Here is a 21,188-nt window from a genome sequence, read left to right on the forward strand (position 1 = left end):
TTGAATGAATAAGGAGCTATAAATGATGATGATCAGCATATTCGAAGCTGTTATTTATAAATGTATTAAAAAACCAAAAACCTTGCGTCAAAAGATTTACTTAATATTTCGAAAAACAGGTTTGGTTGAATAAGTAGTGGTCCCGATTCTGGCAACCATCAATTTAATTTAACTTAATTTATTGTAATTTATTTCACAGGACTAAAACTAGCTCTATCTCTTTCTCACTATTATTGTAAGTGAAGGACGGCACTAGTTTAAGAGCTGTCAAACTAACATTAAGTTTGAGTCTGCCCGAATTGGCAACAGTTTTTATTGACAGTACGTATGTATCCGATTTACTATTTTCTCTCTGCTAACTACCTACTGCGAAAATTGTGATTACAGAGTTTTTGAATAGTAAACGTTTCATACTAGGATATAGCGTTACAACATCATGTGACATTTTATAAAATATGGACATCATTAAAATATTTTAATTAAACCAATAATATGGCAATAGTCACAGGGAAAAACTAGTTAAATCGGTAATAGAGTAATAAGTCAGAGACAATACTTTCGATACATACCGGTTGAAAACACTAGTCGATCGAAATGACATTTCAGCAGCGGGGGTGAAGCGGCGGCAGAGAGGGGTGTACTTTTCAGCTTGCCGTCGGGCGGATAACTGAAATTCGTGTTTTTCAAATGTATTTCCAATTCTTATCGCCGCCAATATGCAACTATCGTTAATTGAATCTGTATAGATTGTGTTCTCAAACCACAATAACAGTTTAAAGTGTTTAGCCGCGAAAGCACTTGGATTTCATTGCCACTGCGGTTGTTTGTTCTGTTTTTATTATTGATATTTTTATTTTATTACATAAATCCATTTCTCGCTAGTCTTACACAACCAAAAATTTACTTGTAATTTGTTTATAAAATATCTATCGATTATTCAGGCACACGCCTGAAAAATACTTAAAAACAAAACTGTTGCCTATAAAATACTTTACTGAAAAAGTAAAAAAAAATAAGCAAAATATTTTTAAAAATGTCGGATGGCCATGGGCACGGGGAACCGAATCAGTCGATGCAAAATCGGAAAGAAAGTGTGGCGAATGCGAACGTGCCGAGTGATAGCCCTGTGACAGACCCGGGGCAGGTCCGTGGCGGGAATACTGACGCGTCAGCAGGCAAGTTCGATGGCCAACGGAAGTCTGGTGCTCTGAAAAAGTCGGCAAGATACAGAAGCAGATCCCTTTCAGCCTCTTCTGCAGATTCATACAGCTCTACTTCCTATACTGGTAAGAATTTTTTAACTTGTCTACCTAAGCCTTGTTTATACAATACAATACAATACAAATACACTTTAATTGCGGTTGGAGTGTACCTAAGGGGGCACTATGAGTTGGGACTTAGAAAAATTTTGATCGATTTTGTATGAAGCAGGGACATAGCCGAATTTTCGAGTGAAATTACTATGGAGCAGAGACTTAGAAAAATTTTGATCGATTTTGTATGAACCATCGACTTAGCCGAATTTTCGAATGAAATTACTATGGAAGCTGGACTTGTAAAATTTTCAAAAGTTGATTCTACGTAGTGTCGCAAAAAGGGTCCGACACTTAGAATAATTTTTGTCGTTTTTGTATGAGCAATTTTTTGTTATTTTTGCGTTACGACGCACCGTTTTCGAGATATTTTAAAAAATGCGTTTTATGTAATTTTAAAATATATCTTTAATTTTTTCTATGGAGCTCCGCGAAACACGTCCATGCTCGGTGTCCGCCACGCGTAATTTTTTTTTACAGGTATCCTTTTGTCACGGGTGCGAGCGAAGCGAGCACGGAAATTCGCGGCACCCCGACACTGTAGATATAGGTTACGAAGGCTGTATGGCAGGGGGCGAGCAAAGCGCGCCCCCTGCCATATAGCCGAGTGGGTTAGGTTACTTGTGACCATCGAGGCCCGAAGGGCCGAGAGGCGGCGGTGAAGATATGTTTCGTTATGACAGCAGTCACGGGTGCGAGCGAAGCGAGCACGGAAATTCGCGGCACCCCGACACTGTAGATATAGGTTACGAAGGCTGTATGGCAGGGGGCGAGCAAAGCGAGCCCCCTGCCATATAGCCGAGTGGGTTAGGTTACTTGTGACCATCGAGGCCCGAAGGGCCGAGAGGCGGCAGTGAAGACCTTTAAAGGTCACTGACTTTGAAGGTTTACTACACAAAGTTGATATAATGAGAATATTTTTGATTTTGGATAAGTGACCTTGACCTTTAAGGTCAATGATCTTGGTGACCTTGACCTTTGAGGTCACTGAAATCGAAAGTTTACTGCATAAAGTTGATATAATGCTAATATTTCTGATTTTGGATAAGTGACCTTGACCTTTAAGGTCAATGACCTTGACCTTTGATGTGTCTGACCTACACTATATTTGTGAAGAATAAGGGAATAAGGTCATGACCTTGACTTTAAGGTCAGTGACCTCCCAAGGTCATCTAAGGTCACCTGTGGTTTCCCCCCACCCTAATACTCCCACATCCCCCCGGATCCCGAATGTTACTTTTGGCGATTTTTGTTAAAAAATTTCTAAGTCCTAATTTTTCTAAGTCCCAACTCATAGTGCCCCCTTAGGTACACTCCGACCTTTATTGCACCAAAATAAAAAGAAATTATTATTTATTTATTTATTATTTATTTATTTTCTTAATTCAAGAACAAAAACTAATTTCCTTAGTCTGGATTTTTGGCAGCATGGTCTTATGATCTTCACCTGAATGATAAAGAAATAGCTAAGTTTTCTCTATTTAAAAACCTTGTTAAAAATCTAAATGGAAATCTATTGGCAAACATTTATGTTGGTAGAATTGTTTTTTAGGAGCTAAGAATTAAAAAAAATTAAGAAAACTAAGAATATTCTTATCAAGTAGGTATCTCTTACACAAATTAAAGACAAAGGCAGCAAGTTGAAAAAAAACAATAACTTTATTTAAAAAAACCATGGTTAGTCTAAAAGTTTATATAAATAGGCACTTATGATTCATACCACATACCCACATACAGCCGTAGAAATAATAAAAATAAAATGGTAGATATCAATGAAGCGGTTCACTTGTACCATTTGAAATGTTTTTATTTTTAAAGTAACCAATTTTTATGTAGATATTATGTAAGTGTATATACCTACCTACTTTAGCTTCTCTTACTATTATAATTTAAGACAATATTAGATTAAAATCCTTCTTTTTAAAATAATACATCTAGGGGGAGGGAGGCCTGTGCCCAGCAGTGGTATATTACCGTATATAGTACGGTGTTTATGGTACTTAAGAGTCTCGTTACGTCTAATTCCGTTACGCGGAGCCCGCTACGATTAATTCCGTTACGTCGAATCTTGTTGCTGAAGAGCCGTTACGACTAATGTTACGTCGTTTCTCGTAGTAATTCTGTTACGTTCCGTTTCTCGTTGTTTATTAGACGCTCGTTACGTTAAATTCAAATTCAAATTCAAATTATTTAATTCGGACAGTATCCATATATGTTAGTAACAAACAACTTATATTCTAATGTTAGTAACAACTTATACAACTTAAGCTAATACACACGCGCGACCCTTGGCACAGTAGCGTGCAGCTGCATCCAGCGCTTCAGCAGCGGGGAGTCCCACCGGTCTGCTAACACACTCAGGATACTGTTTGAGCTGGCGCGCACGCGGCGTAGCAAGGAGGCGCAACGTTTCCTCATGATTGTATAGAAGCAATTAATTTGCGCCTCTGCAAACATTAATGAGGCGCTGCAATAACGCGGCAGTCCGAACAGCATCCTGAATGCGTTATTATATTGAACACGCAGAGCTCCATAAGTTCGCTGCGTAAAGCTGACCCACAGACCGCACGTGTAGAACGACTGGCAGAACGCTTTGAAAAGCGTCGCCTTTACTTGTTCACTACAACGCGAAAATCTGCGGACCAACATGTTACAGCGAACAGACAGCGCCCTGCGCTCCCTTTCTATGTCTACATTATCTGACAAATTATCAGAGACCCAATGGCCCAGATACCTCACCTTATCCACTTTTTTCAATGGAGAGCCACATAACGTTATATCAGGCACGTTTTGGTAGCTTTTAGCACCTGTATTAAACACCATGAACTCGCTTTTGGATGCATTGTATCTGAGCCCATGAGCCTCTGCGTAGGTCTCGCATATTTTCACCAGACGTCGCAGCGCACCAATCGATGGGCTCAACAGCACCATATCATCAGCGTAACTGATATTGTTGACACAGACACCATCGACATGGCATCCAATACCAGTGCCGCTCAGCTCACCGATCAGACGGTTCATATACAGATTGAAAAGCCGAGGCGAGCTCAATCCCCCCTGTCTCACCCCGCAGTCCAGTCCATACATGTCCGAATGCGCGCCTGCCCACTTAACACGGTTTATCTGACTATTGTACCAGTACCTAAATACTGATACAAGCTCAGGTGGAAGGCTAGTCTCATCTTCTAGCTTGCGCCATAACAAATCGTACGATACTAGATCGAACGCCTTCGACAGGTCCAAGAAGCAGGCATATATAGGGGTTTTTCTTGCTGTATAATATTGAACAGTTTGCTTGAGACACAAGATCGCGCTTTCAGTTGACAGCCCAGGCCTAAACCCGAATTGAGCATCATGGAGCTCAAGATGGCCGCCAAGGTGTTTATCAAGCAAACTGTCCAGCACCTTAGCTATAATTGTTGCCAAAGATATAGGCCTGTAATTGGACATATCGGAGGCGTCCCCAGTTTTATTTTTCAGAATAGGTACGACTACAGTATACATAAGCTCTTCTGGTAGATAACAATGACTGACACACAAATTGAAGAACATTGCAAGTACTCGCGGCATGTGCACACCAGCATACTTCAGATGTTCGACACTGAGGCCATCGTGCCCGGGAGACTTACCTCTTACCATTCTCTTAATTACATTAGCAACTTCCTTGGCAGTAAATTTTATGGTAAGCTTCCCAGGACTGGCGTCCGTCCCGAACACCCGAGGCAGCTGTGTAAATGGTGATTGCACTTGAAAGTGCCTCCGAAAAGCATTAGCAATGTCTGTTGGGTCATGCTCACCAGCCACACTGACAGGAAGGGTCGGCTTCGGGTTCAGTTTATTGGTGTTTTTCCAGAACTTTGAAAATATTTATTTATTTATTTATTGTTAAGATTATAATTCCATTAACTCTACTTCCGTTACGTCGAATCTCGTTGCTGAAGAACCGTTACGACTAATGTTACGTAGTTTCTCGTAGTAATTCCGTTACGTTCCGTTTCTCGTTGTTTATTAGACGCTTTTAATTCGATTAACTCTACCTCCGTTACGTCGAATCTCGTTACACCCACTACGTAGACAGTATCTATTACGTCTGCCTTCGCGGATCGGCAACCGCGCGAATTATAACGCCGTCTATGCACTTAGATAGCATACGCTGCGTCTATTGGTCGAATCCGCGATGTATGTCGCGCCGCGCGCGGTGGGGTTTCCGTGCATATCGCGACGTGCGCGACAGCGTAACCCAAGCAACCTAGCAGGCCTCGATGAGATTGTCACGACCCAATTTTCGCGTGACGAAGGCACCTTTCCAAGCGTATCATGTGTAGTTACTATAACAAAGTATGTATTGGCCATGACCGCAAATAATAGGGGAGTAAACAACTGCCTTTATCAAACAATAACTACGCAATTTGTATTATATGTAGATACACTTATTTTTTTTTCTTGATTGGCTTAAAAATTCAGAGGGTAGTTCGGGCCTGACATGAATTGGTGCGGGGAAAGTAGGCTAGTTTCCAAGTAGTCAAATCAGTTACTTTTACTAAACGTCAAAACACGAAATTACTATGGAATTTGTATGAAAAGGCATACTGTGACGGACCTTATTACGTTTTTTTTTATTAATATTCACAAATAAGTTAAATAGAAAAAAAAAACACTTTGTGATCCCTAGTTTGGTTAGGACATTACAGGCTAATCACCTGATTGTCCGAAAGTAAGATGATCCGTGCTTTGGAAGGCACCGGGCACGTTAAGCCGTTGCGCGTTGGTCCCGGTTACTACTTACTGATGTAAGTGAGTAATCGTTACATGAGCCATGTCAGGGGCCTTTGGCGGCTCAATAATAACCCTGACACAGGGTTGATGAGGCTGGTATTCCACCTCACAACCCACACGAGAGAAGAAGAAGAACGCTAATATATCCTAGAATTCTTTTATTTATTTAGTATTTATGTGAGGAGCTCGGTGGCGCAGCGGTAAACGCGCTCGGTCTGCGATTGTTGAAGTTAAGCAACTCGCAAAGGCCGGTCATAGGATGAGTGACCACAAAAAAAAGTTTTCACCTCGAGCTCCTCCGTGCTTCACGCACGTTAAGCCGTTGGTCCCGGCTACATTAGCAGTCGTTATTAACCATCAATCCGCACTGGGCCCGCGTGGTGGTTTAAGGCCCGATCTCCCTATCCATCCATAGGGAAGGCCCGTGCCCCAGCAGTGGGGACGTTAATGGGCTGGCGATGATGATGATCTTTGACCTAGTACACGTACCAATTATCACGTTAAATCTGTACAGCGCCATCTATTTTGTTTTTGGGGAACGTAGCCTGAAAAGTGCCTCATACATACATACATACATACATAAACTCACGCCCGTAATCCCTAATGGGGTGGGCAGAGCCACAAGTAATCAAAGACAACTTGCAGCCACTGTTGATACGAATTCCAAAGATGGATATGATGAACCTTATGGTGATAAGGGATCAGCCTATCGCCCATAACATTAGTCCATCATGTTAGAGGACACAATCCCTCTGTCGGTTTTTACGACATGCCCGGGAAGAGAAGCAGCTGAACGTGTTCTATGTTTTTAAAAGTGCCTCATTGGGAATATAATAGCGCGTTTGTGTTATATAACGCCTGCCCCTATTCTGAATTCAGCAAACACCACAAGGAGTATCTAGCACACGCCAAGTCGAACCGAAATAACTCGAATGTACTTGCTATGCAACAAAATGGTTTATGACTGTTTATCGTTCGTCTCAACTGGACAAGGTTTGTTAGTGACGGGAATAATGTATTTTAGCGTGGAGGTGGATATTGTTTGAAACAGTACCTTTACACCCTTATTCTCATAAAAAGTTAGTTAAGTTACCTTCCTCGATTCCTCAGTTGAGGCGAGTTGATCGGTATTTTAGACAGCGCCTCAACCTTCGAGTGTACGGTAATGAGTACTAATATGTCATACACATTGAAACCATATCACATTAACTTTTTTGACAAATAAAACCGTAAGTCTCATTAAATGTGAAATATGATAGTGCGACAGGGTTCTAAAGTGGGTACATAATATTGATCATGACTGTACTCCAGTAAGGCTTGCCGTCATAAATAGGCTAGTTCCCAATTAGTCAAATCAGTTACTTTTTTACTAAACGTCAAAACGCGAAATTACTATGGAATTTGTATGAAACAGCAACCTGTGACGTATTAGAAAAACGTGACAAAATATCAGACTTATTTTTACGTTTTTCTTTATTAAAATAGTTTTTCATTAGTTTTAGATCTGTCTTTATTTAGTAACCAGGATTTCATAATTTATCATAAACCTAGTAAACGACCCAATTTCGTATTATTATGTTGGCAGTATGATACGCTCGACTCCAGTGAGTAAAGTTCTCAAGTCGAGTACGTAATATCAACTTAAAATACCAAAATGCACAGCTGAGGCCGAGCCGAGTACACTTAACCAATTAGTCAAATCAGTTACTTTTTACTAAACCTCAAAACACGAAATGGCTATGGAATTTGTATGAAGCAGCAACGTAACGACGTATTAGGAAAACGTGACAAAATGTCGCACTTATTATTACATTTTTCTTTATTAAAATTCATAAATACGTTAAATAGAATAAAGAAAACGTTTATACATTGTTTTAAGGTTTACGCGGTTATTATCATAATTAAAGCACATAATAACGGGTTCTTACCGCGTTAAACGCGGCATTTAAACGCGGTAAGAACCCGTTATTATGTGCTTTAATTAAAGAAAACGTTTTTTGACACCTTTATATCTGTCTTTATTTAGTAATCACAATTTCATAATTTATCTTTGACCCCTCCGGTTGATTGAGGGGAGGCCTGTGCCCAGCAGTGGGACGTATATAGGCTGTTTATGTATGTTATGTATGTATCTTTGACCTATGAAACTACCCAATTCTAAACATATAAGTCTAGACTAACTTAGCTTAGGCAAACAACCCACGCTGTCTCTGGCAATAAAACTATAAATAGGCATTAAATTGAAACATGAAGAGAACAAACTCTAATTTGAAATCGATACCATTGTGAGCTACGGTTGTAACTGATGAATATGTTGTAGACTGTATAACTAAATGAAGGAATAACAAATACTTAGCTTTGATCGATCAACGTCCACCGGTGCCATCGACCGGCAATCGATCGATTGGTTATGTTATGTGCTCTCAGGAGAGGTGCTCGTCGTAATCAAACAATTCAACAATTCTCTTGAATAATGTTATATTTTCAAAAACAATGTTAACTCCCCAACTCTTCCCGCCACCGCCTTTTAAAAAGGCGGGAAAACGTTCCCGTTCGAAAAAGAAGAAATCAAAAATAAAAACAAAAGAAATAATATGCCAATTCCAAATTAAAAATAATAAAGTCGTGACACAGATTCACGACTCAAAGGTCAAAGGCCCCTGACATGATTCATGTAACGACTACGTACCGACGTTCCAACCGAGACCAACGACTTCACGTGCCTTGCGAAACACGGATCGTCTTACTTTCGGACAATCAGATGATCAGCATGTAATATCCTAACCAAACAAGAGATCACAAAGTGATTTTTGTGATATGTCCCCACAGGGATTCGAACCCGGGACCTGCGGATCGTGAGCCCCACGGAGGCCGATAACGACGTGAACGTGAAAGATGTGAACGATTTATGTTTGTTTGTTTTCTTGAATAGTATGGGGAACTGTCAAAATTTAAGAACACTCAACAGTAGCGACACCTGATGGGAGAAATACACAGTTTTTATCCTCATTCCATAGTCCCTGTTTATGGCGGAAAATAGGCGTGATTTTATGTACAGTCATGAGCAATATCATGTACCCACTTTAGGACTCTGTCGCACTAACATATTTGTCATTTAGTCAGACTTACAGTTCAATTTGTCAAAAAAGTTAATGTGACATGGTACCAAAGTGTATACATATTAATGCTCGTGACCGTATGTATGATAAAAAAGATTCTCAGAACAGTACTGTAGACTTGTGATAACTAATTCAGGAGTAAATTGGAGTGAATAACTCAGAGGTGAAGTAGTTCTCGCAATGATAATGTCCACTTGTAATAATGGTTTGTTTTTACATATAATTTTATTTTCTTTTTCTTTTTGTAGCGTGGCTTAATGTAGATTTGCCGCGAATGGCATTAAGGGTGTTAGGACCCTAGCTTTATAATTTTCAGCGACAATAGGTGGCGTTAGAGAGCCATGTTATTCGTAGATCGAAATATTTTTTGTCATAGATAAACTAAGCTAAATGAGCTCTATACGTTTTTGCCACTACTTGAAGGTCTAGAGAACCTACAAACAATAAAAAAACATTATAAATCCTTCTTCAGGTCTTCAGCCGTATCCCAGGGCAAAGGTTCTACGTTATACCCCGTAGGTCTGGGTCCCAATCCGACCTCAGCCACCATCTCACTCCGGCCTACTGAAGTAAGAGGCGCCCACCCCCGCGGCGAGGGCGGATGAATAAAAGTAACGCAAAGAAAAATAAATATGTACTATTAAACAGTCAGAGCCGCGTCGTCTAGGTAATCAATTTTCTGCAGGCATATAATACTGCAGAGGGCTCGGCTAGAGTGGAGATGGCTTAATTTTTTTGAAAATTAAATGTATCCTCCCTAAAGTATAAAAAAAACTAAAGAAAAGTTACATAAATAGCCTGCATATGTATTATATGTATATATCCCACTGCTGGGCACAGGCCTCACCTTAATCAACCGGAGGGGGTATCGAGCATACTACCACGCTGCTCCACTGCGGATTGGTGTGTTTGGGCTAGTAGCCCGGGACCAACGGTTTCACGTGCCTTTCGAAGCACGGAATCATCTTACTTTTTCGGGCAACCAGTTGATTCAGCTTGCAATGTTCTAGTGAAACAAAGAACAGTCCCACAAAGAGTTTTCGACTATCGATCGCGACCTCCATATCGCGAACTAAACAAAACGACACAATTTATCGATTTTATGTGATTCTCTTTCATATCATTACATAAATAAAAATTAAAAATCTAAAAAACCCCCGACCAGAAAAAAGTACGCTAACAGCAGACCAGCTCAGTGGTTCCAGAAGACATTAGTGTTTCAAATGTCAGATCCCACATATGCTTGCAAGCAAACTGAGCGTGTAACATTCCTATCACACCTAACAAACGACCCGATGACCCTGAAGAGCTGAACCGATTTTCACCAAACATAGCTAAGAACACTCTCGACTAATATACCTTTCAAACAAAAAAACTGCATTAAAATCGGATCATCCGTTTGGGAGCTACGATGCCACAGACAGACACATACACATTTACACATACATGTCAAACTTATAACACCCCGTCGTTTTTGCGTCGGGGGTTAAAAAGATGTTTGAAAAATTCTGAAACTACTGTTTTGTCATTGTCTGAAATTATATAAAACTGAATCACGGAAAAGACTTTTCCGTTTGATGATTTGAATTATATTTAAATTTAAAGTCACAGCCGTTTATTTAAATTAAAATTAATTGTTTTTTGTGTATTTAAAATATCTATTGTTAATTAATTTTTTTTAAGACAGATTTATTAAATGTTCCTTTAATTATAAATAATTTAATATTAATATATTAATTTACGTTTTACGAAAATTTGTGTACCTACCTACCTTGTGAGAGAAATAAAGAACTATATTATTAATATTCGCACGCTGTATGGTTGAGTGATGGACTTTTATTGATATAATTTATATTTAAGATCTTTTGTACCACTCTAGAGCGAATAAATTTTATTTCATTTCATTTCATTTCGAGTGAATGTGGATGGATATAGGGGTAGGTGACGACCCAAGAAAGTGTGGATGGATTGTGTAAAGAAGGATATGTGTGTGAAAGGTGTGAGTACTGAGATGACGGCTGACAGAAATGAATGGAAGAAGAATACAGACCCCATCTAGAGTGGAATAAAGGCAGGAGAAAGCATTCAATATAAATATACATTTTATTTATGGTGCTTATGTTAAACAAGGCCGTAGTCTCGCAGCCGAATGTTATAGGGTTTCTTTGAGCTACACCATAGACTTAAGGAATATTGTGAGATATAGAAATAACACAGGGTTGTTTAAATTCCTTACCTATATTTTAACAACCTACATCGCACCATCGACTCGCCTTTCTTACTTTTAAAAACTGCCTTACGTCCCATTTATTAACCATCCTCCATTCATACCATAAACAAACAAATTCCCATTCTTTATCCTTTCATAGTATTCTCACTTTCCTACATAATATTACGGCTACACATGATAACAACATAAATATAACATAGCATCACTCTTGTGTCCCTGAAGGGATAAGCAGAGGTGTCCACTCTTCACCAGGTACGTTTATTATCCATGTAATCCGGGGCGAACATATTGCCATTAATGGGGCACAAATCCTCTCAGATCAACGTGATACGTGGTGAGCCGTATCGACGTCTATAAAGGTCGAGCCAACAGTGTTGGTGAAAACTGCACTTAAGATAAATTAATAACTCATTGGTGCAAGAATCTTGAGAAGCAAACCGGTGAACGAAAAGACCACAGTGTCTAAATAATACACATGTATTAAACTTATTTTCGGTTCATCATATCTATCTTTTCGTATCAACAGAGTCTGTAAGTTGTAACTTTAAAGTGACTACAACGGTTTATTTAAAACTTTTATACGAGTATTTCGTTAAGCAATGATATTTTTTTTGGCAACAGTTTTTCTCTTTGACGTAAACCTTCACATTTAATCGTGAAAAACGTGCCAGCGTGCCCTTTTGATCACATTTTGTGATTCGCGAGCGTACCAGGATTAAAAATAGAATGCCCCTTCAATCTCTGTTGCCGAAATCTGTCTTGTTACGTGCGTACCAAATGTTTTTCGCTTTTTCTTGTTTTTGTATAAACATGAAAAAAAGTCTTACGGCTGTGACTGTTCGAGTTTACTTGGCTTTTTCAAATCAAATTCTCGATTGCTCCCACATACATGAATCATTTAAAAACATACACGAAACATTATAACAAAATTGGCGCCAAATATTTATTTTTTTCGGTAATCCAATAAGTATGACCAATAACCAATTTGGCTGCAAAAGGGTAGTAGACTGTTTTTATTTTTCTTACCATTAATCTACTCACCTGAACATGTATTTAGAAAGAAGAAATAAAAATGGTTATTTTTAAAAACTAAGGGAAATAAAAATGATTATTTTTATTTAAGTAAGTACCTTAGTTTTCTTTTTATGAAAACGGAAAAGTAGCCATGAATTATGTGGTGTTTTTTTTCATAAAGGTCATCAGTCGAGTGAAAGTCTAAAACATAATCTACGATTTTTGCGTGGGATTGTTTGTGCTTGGTTAATAGCAATAAGCTCGCCCCTATTACATATGACTTAGCTGGCGAGGAGTGGGTATATATATACTTTACACATCTGTCTATCTCTTCGGTGATGTATCGTCGGCCTGATGTTATGTTAAGTGTTATGTGACTCCAAGGTTCTTGGCGTTCTTGCATTCCTAGATAAGTATGAAGGATCATACTTCATGAAGATATTTCATCTTTTATTAAATATTCTTACGTCATCTGCTCTTATTCTCATCGTGCATATACGAGTAGGAAAATTTTTATGAGAGTCTTAAGAAGCGAATGTGGTGTTAGGGTCGTTATAAATGAAATTTCGTGGTATCTGCGCACTCCAATGGAAAATAGGCGTGATCGTGTGTTATTATCACCACCATCTCCAAACGCATTTTTCCAGAATGTGGGTTATCCTTCATCGCTGAGGACGCGACGCAACATGGGTAGCTGAACTCGGATTTGTCTAATATTTTCGACAAGTTAAAGATAAAAACAGCGATAAACAGATAAATGTAATCGCAAATAAATAAACCTACTAACAAAACACGTAAATATGTACCGCACAGGTAAATAAATATTGTTTTTTTATTAAAATAAATATTATTATTACAATCCTTTTAACCTCCATTTTCTTTAAAAATAGTGGGGGTGGGGGATGTAGAGGCGTATATAACTTTTTAATATTTATTATTAAGTTCAATTATTTAACAGTCTGTGGCAGAATGTGATGTCTTTATGTAAAAAAATAATTTCTAAATATGCATCTATGTAATGCCTATGTACGGCATGCTTTTCTTAAATATTGACATACTTCTTATTATTCAATGAGCATTCGAATCGATCGATAAGTTAAAAATATTTGCACCACAGGAATTAGGAATAAAATTTAATTTAAAAAAATGACATAAATAAAGTGGTGTCGGATGGGAGAAAAAATAGGAAAATTATTTGAACGTCATTAGAATGCGTACGTGTACATTGACATTTATCACAAATGTTTTATCTAATACGTATTGCTTTGTTATCTTCATCTGGTTTTTATTATAAAGATACCATACCGTGGTCAATCGGTGTAGTGTGTTTTTAAATTTATTTACGACAGGTATACCTAGTGTACTGTTTAAAGTGTTAGAAAAACGTGTTAAAAATACTTAAAAAATCTACTAAAAATACGCCAATGTATTCAATAATTTCGTGATGTGCTTACTCCGGTTTTAATAACTGTAACATATGACAGATTGAAAAAATACATAAAAATAAACTAAGCCATAGCATAGGTACTTACTATAAAACTACGATAATCAAAAAACATGCGGTAAGAAGTCGCCTCCATACTAGCCGAACATAAAATATTTGTACTAAAATCGCACCGTGGCGTATTAGCAATTTTATGTAGCCATACTTTCGTGGACACGGCGCGAAACGAACGTATTCCAAATACAAATTTTATAATTTTAAAAAGTTTAGAAATAAAAAGTACTAGTATTATTTAAAGGTGCGCGAGTGTTATTTTTTAAATTAATGAAATGAATGCACTGTACGAATTTTCAAACAAGTTTTTAAATGTTGTTTTCTTATGCGTAGTTTGAATTTTAAAAGACCTTTTTAAATGTATATTTTTTTAAATATGTGCTTATTTTGAAACGTTTCGGTTGTAATTTAATAATATAATTTCCCGCCTTTAAATAAAGTGTTGTGATGGTGTAAAACGAAAAAAAGTTATATTTTTTATTGGTTTGGCTATTTTATAGTTTGGCGAATTTACGACCTTGTGTTTTAATGAACATGTGAAGGTTCCGTGCAGTTAATGCGTTCTTATTTATGCAGAAGTATTTTTTTATACTAATCGATTACTTATGTACCTACCTACCTATGTGAATGCAACAGGTGATGTTAAATTAATAGTTAGAATTTCTTGCAATTGCCTTTTACCATTTTTTTTTTGACTTGACTTATTGTAGATTTGCCGCAGATGGCATTAACTACTTGGCCGGACAAATGGGGAGCGCTGAAGGCTCTCACCCGGTGCCTTTTACCACACCCCGGACACTTACATACAAAGATCGCATTCTTACTGCTTGCCTGACGCGTAAGTGCGAGCGAGTAAGACAGTTCGCGTGCGCTCGCTTACACTTTAGCGGCTTACGGCTATTTAGATTGAAGTTAGACCCAGAGGGGGTGAGGTGAATCTACAATACGGATTAGTGCGGGGAGGACAGTTACCGTTGTATACGTAGCTAGTTATTCTTTATTCTACTTATGCCTATATGTAATCTTTAATTTTCACGTTAACTCACTTAACGTTGTCTAAATCTCCCAACTGCGACAGAAGGAGAGTTATGTTTTTGTTCACTATCATTGTTTAACATGCTAAAAATTTGCAATTATATTGAACCTACTTAAATTAATAAATTAGTTCAAGTTGATTTTCTAAGTCAAGTGTAAAGCCTCATCATCATCAGCCCATTAACGTCCCCACTGCTGGGGCACGGGTCTTCCCTATGGATGGATAGCGAAATCGGGCCTTAAACCACCACGCGGGCCCAGTGCGGATTGGTGGTTATTAACGACTGCTAATGCAGCCGGGACCAACGGCTTAACGTGCCTTCCGAAGCACGGAGGAGCTCGAGATGAAAACTTTTTTTTTTGTGGTCACCCACCCTATGACCGGCCTCTGCGAAAGTTGCTTTACTTCAACAATCGCAGACCGAGCGCGTTAACCGCTGCGCCACCGAGCTCCTCAAAGCCTATTTATTTATTATTGTGAAACTTTATTGTTAAAATATATAATCTTTCTTGTTTGAGATTCGTTTGGTAAATAAATACATAAATATTAACTGATTATTATAAAGCATCTGTCGTAAGTAGTACTACCTACCTAAGTAATGACGGTTAAATTAGGTATTGTATTTGGCAGCCCTCAGACGTCACACACAGATGCGCGTGTACGATAACGTCAATGTGTAGTGTCTGTGTAAAACGAGGTTGTTTGTATGAAGTTTCCGGGGTTTGCCTACGCCGAAGTGCTATAGGTTTAAAAAAAAAGTGCCTAGACGAAGCTAGTAAAAGTATAAAGTCGGCCAAGAATCAGAAAACGTTATTAACACGACCCAGTTAGGTGGTACGGTCACGAGCATAATATATGTATACACTTTGGTACCATGTCACATTAACTTTTTTGACAAATTGAACTGTAAGTCTCACTAAATACCAAATATGTTAGTGCGACAGAGTCCTAAAGTGGGTACATTATATTGCACATGACTGTACTGGGAAATACGAGTACCTACCAGCCACATTATTATGTAGTTTATTCAATGATTGGTTACACTTCTGGAAACGACTAATGAAACGTTTCCCTGCATTTACTTTATCGACGTAGGTGGACTACAAGCATAGGTTTATCATCCCGTTTTTCACAGGGTCCGCTTACCTAACCTAAAGAATTGACAGGACCGGTTTTTTACACAAGCGACTGCCTGTCCGATCTTCCAACCCGCGAAGGGAAAACCAGCCCAATACAGGTTAGGTTACATACCTCCGGAAATACATTTCTCGGGAATGTGGGTTTCCTCACGATGTTCCCTTCACCGCTGAGCACGAGAATATTATTATTTTCTATTTAACTTATTTACGAATTTTAATCAAGAACGCGACACGATTTTCTATGACGTCGCAGTGTGTTTTTCATACAAATTCCATAGTCATTTTGTGTTTTGACTTAAAGTAAAAAGTAACTGATTTGAGTATTTGGAAACTAGCCTATTGCTTCGATGCGGCCTTTTTAACTCCCCTGTTCCGTACACCACTAAGAACCAAAACCGAATAGGAGGATAGGAGTCCTAGTACGGCTTTGAAATAGACTACTCTGGGCGCCATCCCACTCGCGTCGGACAGAGTACTGCGGGGCGGAAGGCAAGAGGAAAACCACTGCCCTATATTTCCCTAAAAAGTAGCATGGAGAATGCTACACCGACAAGAGTGTGGCTCTTAAATTAGTGATGATGTTCAGTACAGTCATGAGCAATATAATGTACCCACTTTAGGACTGTCGCACTAACATATTTGACATTTAGTGAGGCTTACAGTTCAATTTGTCAAAACAGTTAATGTGACATTGTACCAAAGACCGTACACCGAAACATCCTTTGGCGACAGCACACCCTCGCCATCAGACCGCCAAACGTAGTGTTAGCAAACTAATAAACATTTGACGAAACTACTAAAGCATTGTACACTACTAAAGCACTCCACCGCAGATGATCGGGCCGTCAGTGCGTTGCATTTAGAATACTTAGTTTTATTATTATTGATTTTATGATTTTGGTTTGCTTTTCTTTTTGTTTTGGATATTTTTTATTTTTTTTGTCTGTGTACTTATTGATTTCCGTGTGGTTTCTGTCCTGTGTTAAATGTAATGTACCTGTCTGTCTGTGTCTGTGATGTCCGGAAGTAATAAATGTTTCTTTCTTTCTTTCTTTCATTGTGTTCAATTTAGTCTGTTGACGTTGGTTGTGTCGTAAACAATTCGTATTCGTAATGTATGTTTGTGTAACCAAATAACATACCATAAGCTCAGAACTATTACCCAATGGCGTAGTCAGAGCCATGGCATAAGAAGACCAGGTATGCTCAAAAGTGACAGCTAACATTTCAAGGTTAGCCCAGCTGACGTCATCCCACCTTGCGTTGCCATTTTGTATTTTTTTTGTAGTTTATTCGTGTATTCATCAATGCAGAAAAAAATGTGCATGTGTTAAACTTAGTATCAATAGTGAAGAATCGCATACAAACAGATGACTTTATAATTACCATGACCTTAGTCATAGGGCACTAATGAATCCTACAGTTACCTAACAACGTAGAATATTTATATAAGTACAGTCATGAGCAATATAATTTACCCACTTTAGGACTCTGTCGCACTAACATATTTGACATTTACTGAGACTTACTATTCAATTTGTCAAAAAAGTTAATATGATATGGTACCAAAGTGTATACATATTAATGCTCGTGACCGTACGTATTTATGTACATCGTAAGTAGCTATATTAAATTTTATGCTTGTCGATTACCTGTCCCTTTCCTTTACGGCGGATTAGAAAATGGCCCCGATTTCTGCAGACACCTCCTAATTTTACTTTAAGTTATATCTGTCATTTTCTTATCCGCCGATAAGGAAAGGGACGGATGATTGACAGCTCTTAATTTTAGGAAGAATGAGTAAAGAATGAATAACCCGGGCGAATCAAAAAGGTGTCTCGCTGGTATGCAAACCGTTTGACGTGTGCTTGGCCAATGTAAAATTTTTAGACGGTTGTTTTAGATTTGTGCTTAAAATTGACGTGTGTTCCATAAATTTTATGCTTGTCGATTACCTGTCCCTTTCCTTTTCGGCGGATAAGAAAATGATAGATATAACTTAAAATAAAATTAGATGGTGTTTAAAGGAATTAGCACCAATACCTATTTATGTTTTTTAATTATGCAGTTTTATTGTACAACTGTATTCCGCAATGGCGCGAGGCGTCATTAACGGCCGAGTGAACTTGAAAGGTCCGCAGATGAAATAGCTGGTTTCATTTATAACTACGTCATATGGGGGACAACAGCCTCCGTGGTCTAGTGGCTAGAGCGTTAGGCTCACTATCTGGAGGTCCGGGTTCAAACATTACAAAACAGTTAAGTCGTTAACATACAAACACACAGTTAACGTAACCTAAACCTTGTAACCAAACTGTTAGAAATAATGAACTTAGGTGAAATTTTACAAGACAGTTATGTTCCTTAGTAATACAATTTTATGAAGCCACTCTTATTTTGTAAAGAGTAACCATCAACGTCAAATGGTTAATCTGTGAGAAATATGTCAAGAAATATATAATCAAACCTGTGATTTCTTTCTTTGTGATTTTCTTTTCTTTTTTTCTTTCTTTTTTTCTGTGGTTTCTTTCTTTCTTTGATTGTTCACCTAAAAACGAAACGGTTTTCCGTTCGTCGTAAGTAGCTTAATATATTACATACATACAGGGTGTTAGTTTTCCTGTCGGAAAATTCAAGAAAATTTTATTGTTTTTTTTTTAAATTATTTTCAGTTACATACTTTTGCGAAGGAAGATTACACTTGATATCAACTCAGAATCATGGTCTGAGTCATCTCTCAAAGTTTTCCTTACGATGCCACTAATGCCATGTATACACAAATAGCCTATATACGTCCCACTGCTGGGCACAGACCTTCCCTCAATCTCGGGGGTGGAGCATACTCCTCCACGCTGCTTATTATATTAGATACCTGAAATTATTTATGGTCAAAATAAAAACTTATAAAACGTGATTCTTCATTAAGACTACTTTCTCAAAGGATACGAAACGAATACATTATACGTTTTTTACAAGCAATCATAGGTTGTCATATCAAATAGTTGTTACAAAAAAATAAAATACAGTAAATTTAAATGTCGAAAGCAGGCATTCTTAAAAACAAAATGGCTGAAGTGGATGTAAAAGTGGATAATTTAGAGATCTTGGAGAATACACAGAAAAGGGATAAATTGAAGAAGCGGCATTCTGTGGGCTCTGGCAGGAGTGAGTTTTGTAAGTGTTTAACATAACATAGATATAAATATTTGTTTCCTTTATGTGTAATGAAGAGTTATTGTATTAAAAAAGGAAAGTCTTTTTTTTGACGTGACTTATTGTAGTTTTGCCGCAGATGGCATCAACTACTTGGCCGGACAAATGAGGAGCGCTGAAGGCTCTCACCCGGTACAACGTTTAAGACAACAGGCCTGAGGGTGTCCAGATGGGCGCAAACCTCGGCTCAGGGCGTCGTCTGAGAGGGAAAATAATTGAAAGAATTAATCGACCTACTAGCCAAAATCAACAAGACTGGTCCAACCTGGCCAGCAGCCCCGTATCTAGAGGGGAGCAACTAGGTTTTGTATTTTGAGGAGCTGAGGGACGCCACTTTCAGGTCTCGCACCACCAAAATATGTTACTAGGGCCACCACTGCTCTCTTTTTTACCTTTGATGGGTTTGCTCTTGGCCCCAGACTTGCCTGAAGGCATTGACGAAGCCAAAGATGGAGCTCGCCCAGAAGGTGCCTGTTCACTCTGGGCTTGAAAGCACCCGGGTTATATGCATTCGGAAATACAGAAGACTTTACTTCCACCCTTGCTTATATAAAATCCTTTCTTCCATTGTTCCAGGGTCATCATCAGATGAAGACGAAGGCATCCAGCCCCACGAGAAGGCGATAGCGGCCGGCCAGCCCAACCCCCCTCACTGTGTCCGCAACATTGAACAACACGCCTTTGGCCGCAGAGAGATCGAAATTGCCGAGCAAGAGATGCCCGGGATAATGGCACTTAGGGCCCGTGCCAAAGATGACAAGCCTCTCAAAGACGCCAAGGTAAGATTAAGAACGTAAGAGGAAAAAGAACAATTTTTTTTTATTCAATAGGCAACATAGTTACACTTCGAATCGTCAATTTATACGTAACGAACGTTTCATCCGCCTAAAACTACTGCAGCTTCTCATAACAACAGTGACACTTATTAAATAGGCACTTAATAAATACATCCATCATGTAAAACTCGGCCATAGAGAGATAGCAAACTGCTGCAGCTTCTCAACCTGAATAGCCGAGGAAAAGCCTCGGCACATGGTTCTTCAAAAATGTAGTAATATAATTTCATTTAAGTCAGTGTGAATAAGCCGTGGATCTCGGCTAGTAGCCGCAAAACACCTCCACGATCCCGCAGTGGAGCAGCGTGGTGGAGTATGCCCACCCCGGTTTATTAAGGGGACGCCTGTGCCCAGCAGTGGGACGTATATAGGGTGTTTCTCTATGTATGGATCAGTAATTTGGCTGCCTAATATTGGTTCCGAGCGAGACGGACATTTTAGCTTTGTAATTATACCTTGTAAATGTGTGAGTAGGTAAGAAGATTTTATTGAATTTTTTCGCTCTATCTGTCCAGATTGTCGGCTGTACTCACATAAACGCCCAGACGGCAGTGCTCATCGAAACACTGGCAGCTCTGGGCGCCACGGTTCGCTGGGCAGCGTGCAACATCTACAGTACACAGAACGAAGTCGCCGCTGCTCTTGCGCATAACGGTAAACTTACAACAGGGGGGTTGAAACGCTACATCGGAGCAATTCATCTAAAAAAACCATATTGCATTTTTGACATTTGTTGCCCAAAACCCGAAGCCGTTAGTAGAGCGCTTGCCTCTCACTTTGAGGTCGCCGGTTCGAAAGCAGCACAGGCCTAAACCAATAATTGTCGAATTGGTTTTCGAATTCAAGTTTGGATCATAAATGATTATCATGTGCTCAGCATCGCGTGGAAACCCATATTTCCGAAAAGTGCATTTTCGGAGATATGTGACCTAACCTGTATTAGGCTGGTTTTCCCTTCGCGGGTTGGAAGGTCAGGAAGGTAGTCGCCTCTTTAAAAAACCAGACCTGTCAAAT

The 21,188-nt window shown here is 38.8% G+C and overlaps 1 protein-coding gene across 7 annotated transcripts in view; it reads left to right on the forward strand.

Annotated features, from left to right (window-relative positions):
* Nucleotides 1-646: 646 nt before the first annotated feature.
* Nucleotides 647-21,188, forward strand: part of LOC126378408 (adenosylhomocysteinase-like 1) — a 31,619-nt gene continuing 11,077 nt past the window's right edge. Inside the window, exons 1-4 of one of the 7 annotated variants that reach the window (XM_050026752.1) lie at nucleotides 14,111-14,194; nucleotides 19,174-19,299; nucleotides 19,915-20,117; nucleotides 20,690-20,828. In XM_050026752.1, the coding sequence (XP_049882709.1) occupies nucleotides 19,191-19,299; nucleotides 19,915-20,117; nucleotides 20,690-20,828 (451 nt within the window). In that variant the 5' untranslated portion in view covers nucleotides 14,111-14,194; nucleotides 19,174-19,190. Of the gene's footprint in view, nucleotides 1,287-14,110; nucleotides 14,237-14,308; nucleotides 14,493-19,095; nucleotides 19,300-19,914; nucleotides 20,118-20,689; nucleotides 20,829-21,188 lie in introns of those variants that run through there. The other 6 variants (XM_050026751.1, XM_050026755.1, XM_050026754.1 and 3 more) reach the window with 6 other exon arrangements.

This window comes from Pectinophora gossypiella, chromosome 26, assembly GCF_024362695.1.
Source record: "Pectinophora gossypiella chromosome 26, ilPecGoss1.1, whole genome shotgun sequence".
In the NCBI taxonomy this organism is placed as follows: domain Eukaryota; kingdom Metazoa; phylum Arthropoda; class Insecta; order Lepidoptera; family Gelechiidae; genus Pectinophora; species Pectinophora gossypiella.